The 17,938-nt window shown below is 36.2% G+C and overlaps 2 protein-coding genes and 1 long non-coding RNA gene across 5 annotated transcripts in view; all 3 read left to right on the top strand.

Moving 5' to 3' along the window:
• The first annotated feature begins 6 nt into the window (after positions 1-6).
• On the top strand, positions 7-3,588 carry LOC116712580 (uncharacterized). Its single transcript, XR_004337571.1, has 3 exons — positions 7-1,331; positions 1,704-1,810; positions 3,336-3,588. It is a non-coding gene; the product is annotated as an uncharacterized LOC116712580 (long non-coding RNA).
• Positions 3,589-3,797: 209 nt separating this feature from the next.
• Positions 3,798-13,273, top strand: npy4r (neuropeptide Y receptor Y4). Its single transcript, XM_032552339.1, has 2 exons — positions 3,798-3,941; positions 11,476-13,273. The coding sequence occupies exon 2, from the start codon at positions 11,480-11,482 to the stop codon at positions 12,866-12,868; it is 1,389 nt and encodes a 462-aa protein (XP_032408230.1). The 5' UTR covers positions 3,798-3,941; positions 11,476-11,479; the 3' UTR covers positions 12,869-13,273.
• Positions 13,274-15,654: 2,381 nt separating this feature from the next.
• The window catches only part of mcph1 (microcephalin 1), a 34,226-nt gene continuing 31,942 nt past the window's right edge, over positions 15,655-17,938 (top strand). Inside the window, exons 1-5 of one of the 3 annotated variants that reach the window (XM_032553835.1) lie at positions 15,655-15,781; positions 16,739-16,791; positions 16,877-16,968; positions 17,344-17,462; positions 17,578-17,662. In XM_032553835.1, coding sequence (XP_032409726.1) covers positions 16,761-16,791; positions 16,877-16,968; positions 17,344-17,462; positions 17,578-17,662 — 327 coding nt within the window. In that variant the 5' untranslated portion in view covers positions 15,655-15,781; positions 16,739-16,760. Of the gene's footprint in view, positions 15,782-15,873; positions 15,982-16,738; positions 16,792-16,876; positions 16,969-17,343; positions 17,463-17,577; positions 17,663-17,938 lie in introns of those variants that run through there. The other 2 variants (XM_032553836.1, XM_032553837.1) reach the window with 2 other exon arrangements.

Raw genomic sequence — 17,938 nt, 5'->3', positions numbered from 1 at the left:
TTATTTCTGTCATTTTACATTAAAAGTGAATAGTTGACTTATAATCAATTTGAAATGTTAAATTAAGTTTATGATTCAGTTATTGTTTTGTATTTTTATCTTACTTTTGCGTATATTGTAGAAATACTTGACTTTTGTTTTGTTACTTGGTTGAAAAAACACTTTGTCAACCAAAGACTGGAAGTTTGTTTACAATAATGTGGCTCATTTTTTGTTTTATTTTTTGTCTTTTATCTTATGAATGAAGTTTTGGGTTAGGAAAACTTTCATATTGGTCTTCAGCTTTCTTTGCACTGTAGCTGTGTGCATGTGTCTTTATGTAAATGACCAAAAAGAGCATGTTGCATCATGTAGTCTCTTCGTTCTAAGAAATGTGTCTTGAACATGCAATTTTAACACAACCTGTGCACTTGTTCTCCACCTTAAAACAAATGTCTAACAAATCGCTGTTTAAATATTTGAATTAAAGAAATGCAGGGCTGCACACCCACTGAAATAAACCATTATTGTAACTCTCAGCTTTCATACACTAACCTCTTGGTGAATGCATCAGATCTCATCTGAAGATGGTATGTATTTGACAAATTAGGGCTGCTGTAATTCTTATTAATATATTTGGAATAAACAAAACTTTTTTGTAGACTCTGGTTATGGTTTCATTTTTTAAGTGGTTCATATACAAATGTTATAAAATTGCCTAACTGTGTCATTGTAATCACAGTGTAAATGTGTTTTTTGAACTTCTGACTAAAATTAAAAAACAGCATTTTTATTCTGTTATTTTGGGTAGTTCTGTGGCTGAAGTAAGCCCTTTTTAAAAAGGGGGAAATGTTTTATCTCCTAGTAAAACTAAAAATATTAATTCTGTCTGTGGGCAAAACCAATTTGAAATTATTGAAGCAATTTTTTACTGCTAGAACAATCATGCTTGATTCAGTCAGGGAAGGCTTATGACTTTTGTGCTGCAGATAATAAATATAGATTATGTGTTGCAGAAGAAACAATGTGAGTCGATGCGTTCTTTCACGTGCTGTAACAATATAAAACATAACATTTTCACAAACCATAACATTGCAGGCACTTGTAATTGCAATGTTGTTTTTGAAACAAACAGAAACAAAAGGCACGTTTTACAACAATTTTAACTATTTGAATTCATCCATTCATTCATAAACCCCAGACACCATAAAACACCTTGTTCACAGATGTCTTTTTCTACAGGCTTCTCTCCATGTACTTGTTTTTGGGTCTGCTAGGTCTTTTTGTCCTGTGTCACTCTGACTGCTTCTCCCAGGGGTTGGTGATGAAAGATTTGACAAACCCTCCAAAAGGTGAGTAATATCTTGCCACCTGCAGAGACAGACCGTAGTGTAAACAATAAAAGTGCAGAGGATGAATTGGGAAGGTGGGAAGCTTTCTTCATTACTCAAAGTGCTTTTAGAAAAACCAGCTAGGGTTTGCTTTAGTTTTTAGAGATACAAACAAAAGGTTTGGCTGCTCACAAGCGTTTAGGATGAGCATGATAGAAATTTCATAAGCTCTTGGACTTCAAGAATTTTTGGTGATGCCTAACGCAAGATTCACATCACTTAGAAACCGCACCACAAAAATCAACACAGAGAAAGGATTAGCAGCCGTCGTGGATTTATCAGACAAACACATCACCTGCTTCTCTGAAATGGGTTCAATTTGTTTACACACAGGGTGTGTGGATGAAGATGGGAAGGAGTGTGGAGTTAGGTCTAAATGGTTGAGAGAGTCAGTGCATGGAGTGCTCCTGCACCAAGGAGGGTTTGAGCTGCTGCAGCATGTAAGGCTTTTATTCTCTTTTGTACAATATTTCCCTGAATATTACTAAAATACAATTGTCACCCCTCACAAAACAAAAATTGTGTTCCTTCTTAACATTTCAAACATAAGCTTCAAATTGCATGAAATCAGATCTCGTTCTCAACACCTACTTAATCTAACACAAATCTCATGTGAGCAGAATTGTAAGATTTAAAGTGGATATTTCCTCCAGGTGCATGTGTGAAAAAATAATTGTTGTAAAGACGGATAATGTTCATGCATAATAAACGCAGACATCTGTGTGGGGGCATCACACACCTGTCTGTATTTGAAAGATTTGTGGAAATATAATGGATGTTTTTCAGTTTTTTTAATTTAAAAATAGTAGCACTTTTATGCTGAAAGATTACTTACTGGGATTGGGAATTAAATAGGTAGGCTACATAAAGATTAGAGGATAAAACACAGAGCCTGCTGAAGGTACTCGAACCACTTGAACTTTTTCACATTGTATCATATTCCAAACACCCATTTTAAAGGATTTCATTGGGTTTTTTTATTATAGATCAACACAAAGTAGCAAATAATTGCAAAGTAAAAATGAGGACACATGTGGGTTTTTTTAAAAAATACACATTTTTCAAAATAAAATTATCTCAATGGCCAACATGGGTCAACCAAATAGAGTAAAACAAAGTCCACCTGTGTGTTATTTAATGCTGGTATAAATTCAGTTACTGTGTGAAAGATAGCCAAAAAAGTTCTGTTTGTGATAAAGTGAGACCAAAACTAAACTTTGTAGCCTTCTTGAAGATCACTTTTATTTAGGCCAGCTGCTTTGTGTGGGAGAAAACTCAAACTGCACTTCACTCTGAAAGCACCATATTGATAGAGAAACATGGTGGCGGCAGCATCATGCTGTGGTGATGATTTTCTTCAGCTGAGACTTTGAAGCAGGTCAGAGTTGGTGGGAAGACACCCTTCTTTCCCTCATTCCAGCAAGATGATCGTAATCATTCACCCATGGAATGTATTATTATATAAGGCATATTTAATGGAATGAAACATATCCATATGTTTCATCGGCTTAATCGAGATCCAGATCCTTTTTGATAATCACCGTCAAGACCTGAAAAATCCTGATATGATGGTGCAAATTTTGCAAAATGTAATGGATGAAACATGCCTCCATGTTCAGAGCTGGCAAAAACGCACCTCAACAACATACAGCTCTAATAGCAGAAAACAGGTAGTTCTACAAAGTATTGACTCATGGTGGCTGAATACATATGGATGCCACAATTTTAAAAAAATTAAAAATGTTAAAATTTAAATAAAATCCTTTCTCCTGAAGTTCACACTAATGTGCCACTCTATCTTTGTCTATCACATAATACTGTAATGTGACAAATTGTGGAAAAACTAACCAAAAACCCAGTAATTTCATTTGTTCTCCTTTCTTTTTTTCCCCTTTTTTTTAAAACTATATTTAGCTTACAGAACCATCTTGACAATTATGTTCTTTCTCCCTGTTGGGTCTGAAGGATGCCTGATGAAACCACCGTAGATATCCCTGAGGAGTGAGGAGCTTGTTGTGGATAAAGACGCCTGCTCTGCCAAGATGGTGCAGAAGTCAGACAAAACACAGCCATGTTATCCTTTCTGAAAACACAATACAGACTCTAATGTTTAAGACACAGCTTCAGTCCAATATCTTGATGCTATTTCACGATTGTATTACAGAGTTATGCAGTTTACACTCAGCATATAGCCAATAAAACAGCAGTGCCTATCTTACTTTGTCTTGTCATAATTGAAAATCAACTGGTAATAAAGGTGCACCTTCCAGCTGTGATTCGTCTTTGCTAAGCAATTTGCCCACAGTCTTTGCAGCAGCTGATGTAGTTTAATGATCCCACCACTGTGTGACAGCAGAGATCGACTCTCAGAGGGTCTCTGGCACCCAAACGGCTCCAACAGCCCAATTATAGCTGTTCTATCCTTGCTGCTGTTTCTGACAGAAACACTCTGGCTATTATGATATTCAGCTCCGTCTTTTAACTCTCCTCCCTGTGGACTCACACCTGTTCAGAGCATCATCTTTTGTGTTCAAGGCATCACAGAAACTCTTTATTCAGCCTCCGCCACACGTGAGTGACTTATGTCTTCCAGACAATAATGATGTAATGAATAAGATAATAATTCAGTGGAAGTGATTCTAAATATTTAGTCACTTATGTTGCATGCAGTGTGGTTTATGTCTTGTAATCATTTTTGCTTATTAAGTATTTATGTTCATACATATTTTCTGAATGATACATTTAAACAATAGTATTTGATTGTTGTTGTTTTATAAGAAGTGTGTGCAGTTTTAGCAGCTAAAATGAAGAAAAAATATACAAACAAAAAAAAAAATCAAAAACCTGGGGAAAAGATGAGCCTTTTTTTTTTTTTTTATTTATATTTTTATTCAAAAAAAGTACAATGTAAGGTACATAAAGAATACAGTAACATGAATTAAATTTGCTTTATCTTTTAACAACCCGACCCCACCCACCCACATTCAACAGAAAAGAAAGAAAAAAAAAAAAAAAAAAATTGACGGGGAGCATTACGTGTCGACAATACAACAATTTGTCATCATCAATTATATATATATATATTCATACATACATATATATACATACATACAAACATATACATACACATCTTAGGGCTCTATAGGCTTATGGAGGTGATTCTATATTTTTAAGATTTTTAAAGTATTCCATCATAGGGTCCCACACCCTGTGAAATTGTCTTGTTGAGCCTCTAATAAAGTATTTAATTTTTTCTAATTTCAAGAGAGACATTAAATCAGTGAGCCAAACCGAGACTTTAGGTGGTTCAGAGGATTTCCAGAGTAAGACTATAAGTCTACGGGCTACCAAGGAAGCAAAGGCGAACGCATTCATTTGATCAGTGGATAGCATGTGCTCCTCAAACAATACTCCAAAGATGGCCAATCCTGCAAACGGTTTGATTTTGGTATTAAATGCTTCATTCAATGTTTTACAGATGGATGACCAAAATTCGGTTAATTTCGGGCAATTCCAAAACATATGGGTCATATTTGCTGGGGCAGAATGGCACCGCTCACATCTGTCATCAATGTCCTTATAAATTCTTGAGAGTTTAGATTTAGTATAGTAAGTTCTATGGAGGATTTTTAACTGTATAAGGCTAAGCCGTGCACAGGACGATGTTCCATTGATTCTTTCCAGAGCACGTTCCCAGAAATGTTCAGAAATAACAGAACCAAGTTCTTCAGACCATGCAATTCTAAGCTCATCTAGTGTTGTTTCCTGAAGAGATGTTATTATATTTGAGATGTTTGCAATGTGCCTCCTGAGATACAAAGGGTTACGCAAAATCCTCTCAAGCCCCGAGTCTGCTGGAGAGGCAGGAAATACTGGACTTTGACTTTGAATAAAATGACGGACCTGGAAATATCTAAAAAGATCAGTTTTTTGTAATTGGAATTTGGCCGAAAGGTCAGTGAAGTTGGCAAAAACACCGTCTATATAAAAATGGTCACAAGTTTCCAAACCATTCCTCCTCCATAAAGCGAAGGTGTGATCCATCCTGGCAGCCGGGAAAAGGTGATTATTACAAATAGGACTATATAAAGAAAATTCTTTTAAATTAAAGTGTTGTCTGAATTGTATCCATCTCCTAAGAGAGGAGGATACTACAGGATTATTGGTGAATTTAGAGGGTGAAAGTGGTAATCCAGTAGTAACCAAAGCAGAAAGAGAGGAAGAGGTGCAGGAGTTTGCTTCAATCCTACACCAATCCAGCTGCGGGCTTTGATACCAATATATAATTTTTTGGATATTAGATGCCCAGTAATAGTTTCTCATATTAGGTAAAGCCAGACCGCCTTTATCTCTGGGCCTTTCTAGAAACTCTCTGCGAACTCTAGCATTTTTATTTGCCCAGAGAAAAGAGGAGAACAATTTATTTAACGACTGGAAAAAAGACTTAGGCAGAAATATTGGGAGACACTGAAACAAATACAAAAAGCGGGGTAATACATTCATTTTTATACTGTTAATTCTGCCCGGAAGAGATAAGTAGAGACCGGACCATCTCTGAAAATCAGCCTCCAATTTAAGCAAGAGAGGTTTGAAATTCTTTCCATAGAGATCAGAGAACGTACGGGTGATGTATATGCCTAAATATTTAAATCCGGACTTTGATATATGAAAGGGGAGCGCATTGTCTGGTAGCTGAAGGGCTAGATAGTTAATTGGGAAGCATTCACTTTTAGAGAAGTTTAATTTGTAACCTGAAAAACTTCCAAAGTCATTAAGAATATTGACAATAATAGGAATACATGACACTGGGTCAGAAATATACAAAAGTAAATCATCGGCATATAAAGAAATTTTATATTCGGTATCAAACCTACGAATACCGAAAAAATTAGGGGTTGTCCTTAATTTTATTGATAAAGGCTCAATAGCTAATGCAAATAAGAGTGGGCTTAGAGGGCAACCCTGGCGTGTGCCTCTTGAGAGAGAAAATAAATGGGAAGATATCTTATTTGTAAGAACAGATGCTTTGGGTGATGTATATAACAAGCGTATCCAGGTTATAAAATTTAAACCAAAGCCAAATTTTCCCAGTACAGTAAACAAATAATTAAATTCCACTCGGTCAAATGCTTTTTCCGCGTCCAGAGAGGCAACTACTTCAGGAATCTCCCCAGACGCAGGGGAATAAATGATATTTAAAAGTTTGCGAATATTTGTAAAAGACTGACGACCCTTTATAAAACCAGTTTGTTCTGTTGAGACGATGTTGGGTACAACATTCTCTAGCCTTGATGCTAGCAGTTTTGCTAAAACTTTGACATCAACATTGAGCAAAGATATAGGTCGATATGAGCCGCAATCATTTGGGTCTTTGCCTGGCTTTAAAAGAAGTGAAATGGAAGCCTCTGTTAGGGTTCGTGGCAAATGGTTCTGATTAAAGGAATGATTAAACATTTCAAGTAGCAGGGGAGCAAATTGAAGAGAAAATTTTTTATAAAACTCAACGGTATAACCGTCAGGTCCAGGTGATTTGCCATTCTGCATTTTATGAATGGAATCAATAATCTCTTGTAGCTTTATGGCTTCCTCAAGGCTGTCTTTGGCTTGCGTATCTACTTGTGGTATATCAATATTATCTAAAAAGCTAATCATTTTGGATTTGTCTTGCGGGGAACAAGATGTGTATAGTCTGGAATAAAAATCCTTAAAGGTGTTGTTTATCTCTATTGGATCTACAGTGAAAGATTGTGGAGTATTACGTATCTGAGGTATTAGACGGGACGCTGTTTTACATTTAAGCTGATAGGCCAAGAGACGGCCTGCCTTATCCCCATGTTCATAATATTGTCCTTTTAACCAAAGTTGGTGTTTTTCAGTTATTTCTGTTGACAATAGGTCATATTGGGTCATCAATGTTACCCTTTCTTTATATAACTCAGGTGTTGGGGTAGTAGAATATTGTTGGTCAATTTGTTTTAATGATACTAAAAGATCGTTTGCTTTTTGCTTTCTTTCCTTACTCCGTGAGATAGAATAAGAAATTATCTTCCCTCTTATAACTACTTTAAGTGTTTCCCACAATATGGATGGGGATATGGAATCAGATCTGTTAAAATATATAAACTCATCTATTTCTTTACCAATAAATTCACAGAAATGACTGTCTGATAGTAAAGAAGTGTCTAATCTCCAAACTCTTGGTTGTGTGACATTTTGAGAGAACAAAATATCCAGGGAGACCGGCGCATGGTCGGATTCAACAATAGGATTGTATTCAATTCTCTTTGTAAAAGGGAGAAGTGTCTTGTCAATGAAGAAAAAATCGATACGACTGTATGTGTGGTGAACATGTGAAAAGTAGGAGAATTCTTTTTTGTTAGGATTAAAGAACCTCCATGGGTCAACCCAACCTGCCTTATCAGCAAACTCACCGAGGGCAAGAGACATTTTAGAGCGAGTTAAGTTTCTAGGGCTAGAGCGGTCCATAGTTGGGTCCATGACCGTGTTGAAGTCCCCCGATAGAATAAGACTATGTCTATTTAAGTCTGGGAAAAGAGAAGTGAGTTTATGTATAAAGCCCACATCATCCCAGTTTGGGGCATAAATACTAGCTAGAATTACAGGAGAGTTAAACAGCGACCCAGCTACCATCACAAATCGTCCCTGGGGGTCAGAGATGACCCGAGATGGTGTAAATAATATTTTTTTGTGGATCAGGATGGCCGCCCCTCGTGCCTTATTATTAAAGTTAGAGTGAAAACTCTGTCCAATCCAATTCCTCTTAAGCCTGATTTGGTCCGCTATTTTCAAATGAGTTTCCTGTAAAAATATTATTTCTGCATTCAGTCTCTTTAAGTGAGAAAAAATCTTTGCTCTCTTGTTAGGCCCAAGATGAGCCTTTTTACAGCGCTGTGTGGAAAGGTGAAGATAACAAATCTCATTACAGTGGACATGTATTTCGAGGACTCACCTACAATCCGTGACACCCCAAGCAGAGAACAATGGGAGTCAGGTCATTATAACAGATTGAGAAGACCAAACAGATTCCAGCTGCCTTTACTCTGAGCCTCCACATACGGAGGGCAAAAAAAAAGAAAATTGGTCCTGAATAGCATGCATGTGGACAGTTTCATTGGGTATATCTACAATGGATTCACGGAAGCAATTTAGAAAAAAAAAAGATATAAGCAGCACAGCTTCTAAGAATTAAAATTAAATGTTTTCTGAATAAGTTTAATTACACTAAAGCTTTTTTGTTTCAAACGCATCCTGTAAACTGTGTCCCTGTCATTTTCATCCTAAGGCACATTCATTTGATCTGTGACTCCACTTGTACAGAAAAAACACGTTTAATTTCCCCAAAGGCTTAGCCTCAAATGTTTTTACACGTCATAATATTATTAAAATGAATTTTCTCAATGAATATTAATCACAACATCATCAAAGATCAATTGTTTCTGATAAATAGAATGTGAAATTGTAATTCACTCAATAAAATGTATTTTCTAAATACAAAAAGGGGAGGATATGTGCTCTTAGACTGAAAAAGGAAAACCCTCTGTGTTCTGCACAATGCTGCTTTATATGTATAAAGAAAAACCCAAGGTGAACATAAATTATAGTCGGCCATTTGCACATTACTATGTTGGCTATTTTCTGAGCGATGGAGGACACTTTGATGAGGGAGAAAATAAGAGTACAATGGAGCAAATGGAGCCAGGCAGGTCATGATGTTCCCTCAACCTACAGCTTCAGCTCAAGGATGGGACCAAGAATAACAAAGCTACAAGCTGAATGTCCAGTCTGTGGAGTAGGATCAGTGCAATATGAAACAGTTAATAGCAATGGGTATTTTATCCTTGGTGTTTCTAGTTCTGAATTAAGCTCTGCTAGTTGTGGAAATACAATTGGTTTGCCACCCCTTAACAAAGAATGATCAGTGCTCTGCCACACTGCCCACAGCTCAGTCCACACAATGACAGGGTAGGTTAGTAAGGAGGCAGTGTGAAGTGACTGATAGCTAAGTGCGTGTGCTGCTAATAGAAAGTGACAGTTTCATTTTGTTTATGATGTTGGCTTTCACAGCACATGTCCAAGGATTGAGGGGAGACAGCTTGAATCCATTTTTAGGATTCTGACAATGTCACGCCCTTTCACTTTGACGTACCACATCAGTCATTGTGCTAAAGAGAAAAAGACAACTCTGTACTGCAGGGTGCGCACAATAATTTTAGAGTCACAAAGCTGTTGTCTTTATCTTGAAATGTGTGTGGATTTTTGGGCAATGAATGGAGAGGTCTTTGCGTGTACAAATAAACAATGAAAAGAGGTCGGTTACTACGCTAAGTCAAACAATAAGGTGAAAAAAATATATGTATATTTTGGTTTTGGTATCTATAGGATTTCTTGCTAGGACTTGTTTAAAGTGGGATTTTCCCCACACTATTTGACTGAATACAGGTCCAACAAAGTGTATTTTGCAGAATGAATACATAAGTATGAAAATATATATTTTTTTAAATAGCCGGAACAAAAGAGACTCTCACACTGACCAAGTGATTCCTTGTTTCCTCAGATTAAACCGACCTCAAACTTCCTACAGAAAATGACTTCTGGCAATTTTAGGTCCCTGCTTAAATTATTCAAAGAAACAGCTTGAGCATATTCAGAAATATTCTTGCTAAGGTAATTTAAGTTTCAGCTTAGTGATTAGTTTTATGTGTTTTAAAAAAATTGTTTATGACTGGTAAAGATGGCTAAATCTAACCTTTAGATTTAACCAGGTGCTAGAATATAAATTCTAGCACCTGGATATGCTTTGATCTTAGGAGGACAACTGTATTGATATGAGTGTTGATAAGAGTAATTTTAGATGAGACATTTGCTGATACTAATTCCCAGTCTAGGACTTCAATAAAGCTAATGCATATTAATGTTATGTACATGGTTAAAAACTCAGTAGATTCAAAGTGCAATATTATATATTACAGTTAATCAGTAAACATGACCTATACATATTGTGCACATATCCAACTTAACTCTTACCAACCATATTCAGTCTCTGCAGTTTTTCTGATGTCAACAGATATTTTGACCAAAGTGCAGTTTCAACAGATCAGTCTTGTGTTTCTAATTTTTTCCGTCTCGCACATTCAGCTAGTCAGCTGGTAGGCTACCACTAGCGTGTGTTTTCTCTGTTTTTGTTTAGAATTCAGCTTGTAACATATTTTTTACATGGTTGCAGTTAATCACATAGTGACAAAACGTCCTAAAAGTTATCATGATTCCTAAACTTTGCTTAGAATCTATTAACTGTTGTTTTTAGCTAAACTCTGAAAATCTCTCTCCTGCTCCATGTGAGTCGTCCACATAGAGCAGACAGACAGGAAGGTGCAGCAGTAACACAGTCTCTTCATTTATAGTTAAAAAATTATGTGTGCACTAAATATGTAGTTTTGCAAGCCTTGCACACAAAATAAGCTACTTTAAAAATTAGCAGTGCAAAACCGACCACACAGCTAACCATTGACACAGCAGACAGAAAAATCATTGAAACTACAACAACATGGGTGAGGAGGAGTCTATTTTAGCCAGATTCTCTGATGTAGTTTACTTTGAAAAAGGCCTTGTTCAGGTCCCTGTTGTTTGAGATTGGATCAGTATTACAAATTATTACTGTATTTTTGACAGAAGAATCCACTGCATGTGTTTTTCACGTTTTGCTCATTTAATTCACTGCTAAGCGCCCCCCAGCCTGACTTAATGACAAATTAGTGAAGTTTCATGGCAATCAATTCAACTGACGTTTATAAAACATGTGAGCCTTTAGAAGATGCATCATGAGGCACAATAAATGCATTGCTGTCAAACATTAATGTCTATCATTAGTCATTTCAGAGGTGATTTGATGATGCTCATAAGCTTTTCTTTAAATAAAAACTTCAATATAAGACTTCTCTCTTGCAATTGTTTCAGTAATATGCATGGCTTGGTATTAATACAGTTCTACCAAATATTGTCATTGATTTCTACATGAACAAGTCATTTGACCTTTAGAATCCATTGCGTCTAAAAGGTTTTTATCTGTTTTTCCTCCCTGTCTCAGATGTATGTTTCCAAAAGATTGGAATGGATGGTTAGGTCCAGAGAGATCTGGTGACATGTCCGTCAGTGCCAACACAAGCCTGTCTTCTTTACCTACATCACCTCTGCTCTTCAATGGTTCTGCCTCTTCACATTCTCTGTTTTGGGAGAAGGAAAGTGCCAATCATGAATCTGTGGAGGAATGGTCAGGGAACAAAACCCAGCTCATGTCAGACCTCTCTGTTCTTGAGCAGGAAGAGCAGTGCCATATGTCTCCTGTCCTCACAACATGTCTTGTGGTGTGGTACAGTGTTACAATGGTGCTGGGGTTGGTGGGGAACATCGGCCTCATTTGCATCATCACCCATCGCAGAGAGAAAGTCAATGTCACCAGCATTTTCATCTGCAATCTGTCATTCTCTGACATTTTGGTGTGCATGTTCTGTCTCCCCTTCACTGTCATTTATACACTCATGGACCATTGGGTGTTTGGATCGCTGTTGTGCCGTCTGGTGCCATTCATCCAATGCGTTTCTGTGACGGTGTCAGTGCTGTCTTTAGTCTTCATAGCTCTAGAAAGACATCAACTCATCATTAACCCATCTGGATGGAAACCAAGCATTCCCCAGGCCTACGTGGCTGTCATTTTCATCTGGATTCTTGCCAGCTTCACATCCACACCCTTTTTAGCCTTTCAATTGCTCACAAATGACCCATACACCAATGTAGTCCTGCCACTTCATCCTCAACTGTATCCTCCTGTTTATCTCAATGCATCTCCAACTCCGTTTGTCTCCGCTACTTACAAAAACTCATCTGTGCCTTTAAATCTCTATCGCTCTCTCTTCTCTTATGTCCCCACCTCTCCTCATATGGAAGCCTGTGTGGAGCACTGGCCATCTCACGAACATAGGGTGGCTTACACCACATGGCTTTTGCTGTTTCAATACTGCGGTCCACTCCTGTTGGTGCTGCTCTGCTATGTCAGAGTTTTTGTTCGCCTTCGCCACCGCAAAGACATGTTGGACCGTGCCAGGACCCCAGAAAATCAGCGCATGACCAACAGCCGGCGGATCAACATCATGCTGGTTGCGCTCATAACAGCCTTCGCTCTTTGCTGGCTTCCGCTCACCATCTTCAACGTGCTGTCCGACTGGAATCTGGAAGCTCTGCCTGTCTGCCATCACAACCTCCTGTTTTCCCTCTGCCACCTGCTGGCCATGTCCTCCACCTGCATCAATCCCATCATTTATGGCTTCCTCAACTCCAACTTTCGTCAGGAAGTGCAGGAGGTGCTGCTCCACTGCCGCTGTTTCCCACAAGAAGAGGAAGTTGAGCGTTTTCCCATGTCCACAGTAAACATGGAAATGTCTCGCACCTCCGTGCCTCTACAGTGCAGAAGTAATTCAGTCTGACTTTAGAAAAGTCACGCCTCTATAATAGGAGGTATTCAGATAAACTGTCCAGTCTTTGGACTTTTATTTTCTTGGTTTTATCAGTGATTTAAAGTATAGTGTTCTACAGTGTTGTTTTTTCTTGTTCTGTGCATCCTTATAATTAAATAAGAAATGTTAATAGTACAAAAGCATTGGTTTTAAAATATTAAGGGTAATGTGGAAGTATTAGCTAAAAGTTGCTGTAAAAAATCACTGTGACAGACTGACTATTTGTTTTCAAGTGAACTGCTATGAAAAAAGTTGTAGTATGTTTTGTATTTATGACAGTTGTTCTGTGTAGAAGTGAACGTTTTACAGTGAAGAATAAATTAAGCTTGTTTTGTGATTTTGTGACAAATAAAGATAACAACTTATTGCTTTACAGTATTGCTAAGGATGCTTTTGATGACCTTGGTTGTTTATTGACTGTGTTTATATTTCACTTTATGGTGTTACTAAAATTACTATTTAGCTTTTGCTCAAAAGACTGTGAGCAATACATATGCACTAGCTTAGATTGGCAATGTTGTATTGTTTACTAAACAACAGAAAAATTAAAAATTCACATTATAATGATTGAAATAATAACATTTCCAAATCCACTAAAACAGTAGGCTGATTGGTTTATTACTTTTGCTGCACAAACTATTTTTCCATTTTCAGTCCGTTCAGCAAGTATTTTACAAATTATATCACATGTTTTGCTTGTTTTCTGATATTATTTTTATACTAGAGGTATTTTGTTTTAGCTTGGTTAGCATTACCAACATTATTTAAAAGCTTGAGAGATGACAATGAGATTGCTATGAAATTTCTTCAAATTTGGAGTTTTACATTATTGTAGTTTTTGGTAAATTACCTTTTGATCTGTGTGACTTTGGCCAAACATTCTGGGCATCATCCTTCAATGATACATGGTTGATGACTTGATATACTGCGTCAACATTTCCACGTGACTTTCTTTACTCATGATGCTCCTATTTTATTAAATTCACCAGTGTTTTCTGCAGCACAGCAGTCCAACAACATGATGCTACTTGCAAACTTCCCTCTTTTTCTTCTATATTTAATAATGCTTATTATTCTCAAATGCTTCAGTTCATTAGACCACAGGGCATATCACCACAAATTAAGGTATTTGTCTCTGATTACATTCATAATCTGTAATCTGGCTTTTCATCTTGTCTTGGGGTCATTTTTTTTCTATGTTGTTTAGTAGACTTTCAGCCCATGTCACTAGTTTCTTTTACCAGCCCCTGCCAATATTTTCACAAGGTTTTAGTTTTGTTCTGAGTTTAATATGCACATTTCACACCAGAACGTTCTTATTGTCATTATGGCGTTTATGCTTGTGTGTAATTATCTGAACAGATGAGCGTGGCACCTACAGGCATCTGGAAATTGTACCACAGGCAAATTGTGGAGGTCAACAATTTTCTTTCTGATTTCTTCCCTGATTGAATTGTTATTTTTTCCCCATGATGACACAAGGAGGAAATTTGTTTGATGTGTGCCTGAAAATACATCCACAGGTGTGCCTTTGTTTACCTTGTTGTGAATTATTCTATTGGAAGCTTACAAAGCAACACCATTATCATCAAAGCTTTTCCAAATTGTTTTTAATTAAGGAGTGATTGCGCCAAATCAGCGGCGCGATAGAGTCAAATGGATTTCCCAAGATAGAATACGTTTATACCAGTTTGAATAATAAACTGAACTTAACTGCGTTGTTTGAAAAATAGGATGCAGATGGAATCTGCGTAATTGACTTCAAATCTGTTTGTACGATTGGACTGAAATGATTATTTTGTAAAGTGCCTTGCCTTGTTGTGAATTGGTGCTACATAAATAAACTGAATTAAATTTAAATTATAGTAGTCTTTGTTTGAGTAAACAAGAATTTGAAGAAAGTTTTTAAAAATTCTCAAAAAACATTCTCTCACTTCATTCTGGGTTTAACGAAATAATTCTAGTAACCCTAAATGATCTAAAACAGAATAGAATTAGTTCAATATAATATCAGATAGATATGTGTCCTTTAATGCAATATGTTGGTTCAATTGTAAATATTACAATATATTTTAAATATCAACTGGATTTGCTATTCTGTACTAGTTACTGTTTCACTAAATATTGGTGGTGACACACCTTAAGTTTTATTTATTATTTCAACTTGTGTCTGATGTAGATCTGACTCTGTTCTGTTCTTTAGTACTGGTTATATCTAAGCAATGTCCAATAGACTTTGGATACTTTGCACATTTTTATTAAAAAAAAAAAAAAGAACATCCATTTTGGATCTTTAAATGACACCTTCCAGGTGGTCAGAAAAATCTGTAGCTACAGCAGCAGGAAGTTAGAGTAATGAGTAGCTTAAATAAAAGAGTAATCCATTTGAGTTTCTGATTACCCACATTTATGTATTTAAATGGACATTTAAAAAGAATAACAAAGTTGTTTTATTATAGCTCATATTGTCAAATATATTCAATATATGGTTTTTGTGATGAAATATTAGTCAGTTTTATACCTGACTGTCTTCATTTAGGATTCTTCAAAAAGTAATTACAGATGATAATAACTATAGTAAGGATATCTCAAGAAGGCTCTCACTGAATAATAGACTGCTGCTGATAGCAGAATCATTACTTTGTGACAATTTTATTATTCAACAAGAGGTTCTGTATCGATGAAACAGCCTTCAGCAGGTTTCTTCGGAAAAAAAAAAACAAAAAAAACTCCCAACCTGTCTTTCGCTGAACGGAAATGACGTATGTCACGTATCAGCCAATCATGCCCGTCCGTCCCAGAAGGCGTTCCAACTCAAACTGCACGCGGCATGTATATTAGCTGGCTGAACTTAGTAACATTTAAACTTCGCTAACATATTAAGTAAGTAACAGAGAGTCATTAAAACCTACGTTGTAATGCTTACTGCGACATTATTGTCATCCTAACAATCAAAATATGAGTGACGAGTAATATTGTATAACGGAAGTGTGACGTCTCGGGGTCCACACCAAAACAGTGCTAACGGAAACAAATTGTTAGCTTGCTAACGTAGCAGAAAATTGGTCAGGTATATTAATAAGGTCATACATTCACGGATTAATGCTTAATTACTGTTGTTAATTTGCTTTTGGTTATATTCTAGGGTAATGCATGAAGCAATTTCTAGTGAAGTGTTATGTCAGCAAAAGAACGTGTGTCGTAATCTTCAAGTGTACTGTAATCTTCAAGTTGTTCTTTTGTTAGCCTAAAATAGTTTGATCGCAATATATAGTGTCTGAGATATTTTAGTGTAGTTGAGAGAAAAGACGAATGCTCGACTTAAAACTGCCTTACTTCCTGACATGAATTTTGAACCCAAATAGTACATGTATTCTACCGTCATTATCTTTTACGTAGAAACGCAACAGTTCATAGAATTAATCTTTGAAATACAGCACAGATCAGATTTTAAATTTGTTATGTTGTTAATATAACACATTTAGATGTGGGCCAGAGAGTAAATAAAACACCAAGACACTCAAAAATATTTGATTTGTGCAATTTAGTTATCGTACAAAAACAGTAACTGTAATATGGTATGCATGTTTTTGTTTTGCCTGGTTTTACTTCCTCCACTATGAGACACATCTACTGATTTAAAAAAAAAATTATTTAGATATTTGCAAAAAATGTTAACTGAACATTCTTTAAAAACATAATTCATTGAGTGATAGTCAACATTGTGCATCATTTTGAGCTGTGGTAGTTTTGTCAAAGATGACTTATTGAAAAACATTACAGAAAATAAAGGTTTTCTGTTGTTTTACTCCATAAAATTTTTTTCTCACTGCTTTTCAGTAACTGAAGACTAAATACTGTGATGAACTCAAGCAAATCCTCAGTTCTTAAAGGTATCATCTTTTTAATTGTAGTGGATTTGGAGTGATTTGTACTGCTTCCAGTTGAAGTGTGTAATTATGCCCAATGTCTTTGCAGATGTTGTTGCCTTTGTCGATGTGTGGTCTTCGGATAAAAGAGCAAACTATTCAAAACCTTTCATCCAGCAGCTGGAGGAAATGGGTGCTCAGGTCAGACAACACTTTTTATGTTGCTGTGTTTTCAGATTGTATATACAGTTGAACACAGTTATCTGCACACATTGTAGAGATCACTGCCACTCCAAAACATCCACATTGTTCACCATGAAGCACTTTCAAATAATCTGGCAGAGTACTTAGAGTTATTGTCCATTTATTATCCTCATTGTTTTTGCATTTAGTAAACAGTACTAATTTTTTATTATCCTAACTGAACTAAAGCAGAAAGTTTATTCAGATTTTAAAAAAATATTTTGTCAGACAGACACTGAGAAATTTGTAAATGTTTTTACACCCTGTATGTAACTATCTAATTTCAACTGTTTGTCTGCAATAACTCAGCCTACTTTAACCTTTCCTTTAAAGGTATCAAAAGGATTTAATAAACAAGTCACACATGTTGTATTCAGCAATGGACATCAAGCTACATGGAGGAAAGCTAAGAAACGGGATGTCCAGCTTGTGTCTGTTCTCTGGGTTGGCAGGTGAGAGGAGATTTTTAGACTTACTTTGTTGAAGCAATATTGCTAAATCATGAGAGTACCCCCAAAAGTTTAGAAGATGGTGTTTTCAACACTTTCTATTTTGTGCTCTGTCCAGGTGTTACGATGATGGTGTACGTGCGGATGAAAGTTTATTTCCAGCTTTAAATGATGAAAAAAATCCTGTGATGAAAAACAGGCAGGTGAGTAGATTCAGATTTAATGGTTTCTAAAATTGAATCTGGAAAAGTAAAAAAAATCTTGGAATAGAAACATTATCGAAAGAAGTATAGAAAATTTCTCACTTATAAAATACCCACTGCTTAATTGTTCATGTCTAAATCATGACAGGTATTGAGTGAATGAATGAAAGCTTTTTAAAAGAAGTTTCGTTTATTGTCTTAAATTTTCACCTAAGACTTTTTAGTTTTCAACAGTAAAAAACTATCTTTGATGTGATTTTTGGTTTTATTAATTCA

Source organism: Xiphophorus hellerii, chromosome 22 (genome assembly GCF_003331165.1).
Source record: "Xiphophorus hellerii strain 12219 chromosome 22, Xiphophorus_hellerii-4.1, whole genome shotgun sequence".
NCBI lineage: Eukaryota > Metazoa > Chordata > Actinopteri > Cyprinodontiformes > Poeciliidae > Xiphophorus > Xiphophorus hellerii.
Note: the sequence above shows the minus strand (reverse complement) of the source record. Positions and strands in the feature narration are given on the sequence as shown.

Coding starts and splice junctions, on each gene's coding strand:
- npy4r (XM_032552339.1), top strand. CDS start 11,480: ATGTTTCCAAAAGATTGGAATGGATGGTTAGGTCCAGAGAGATCTGGT.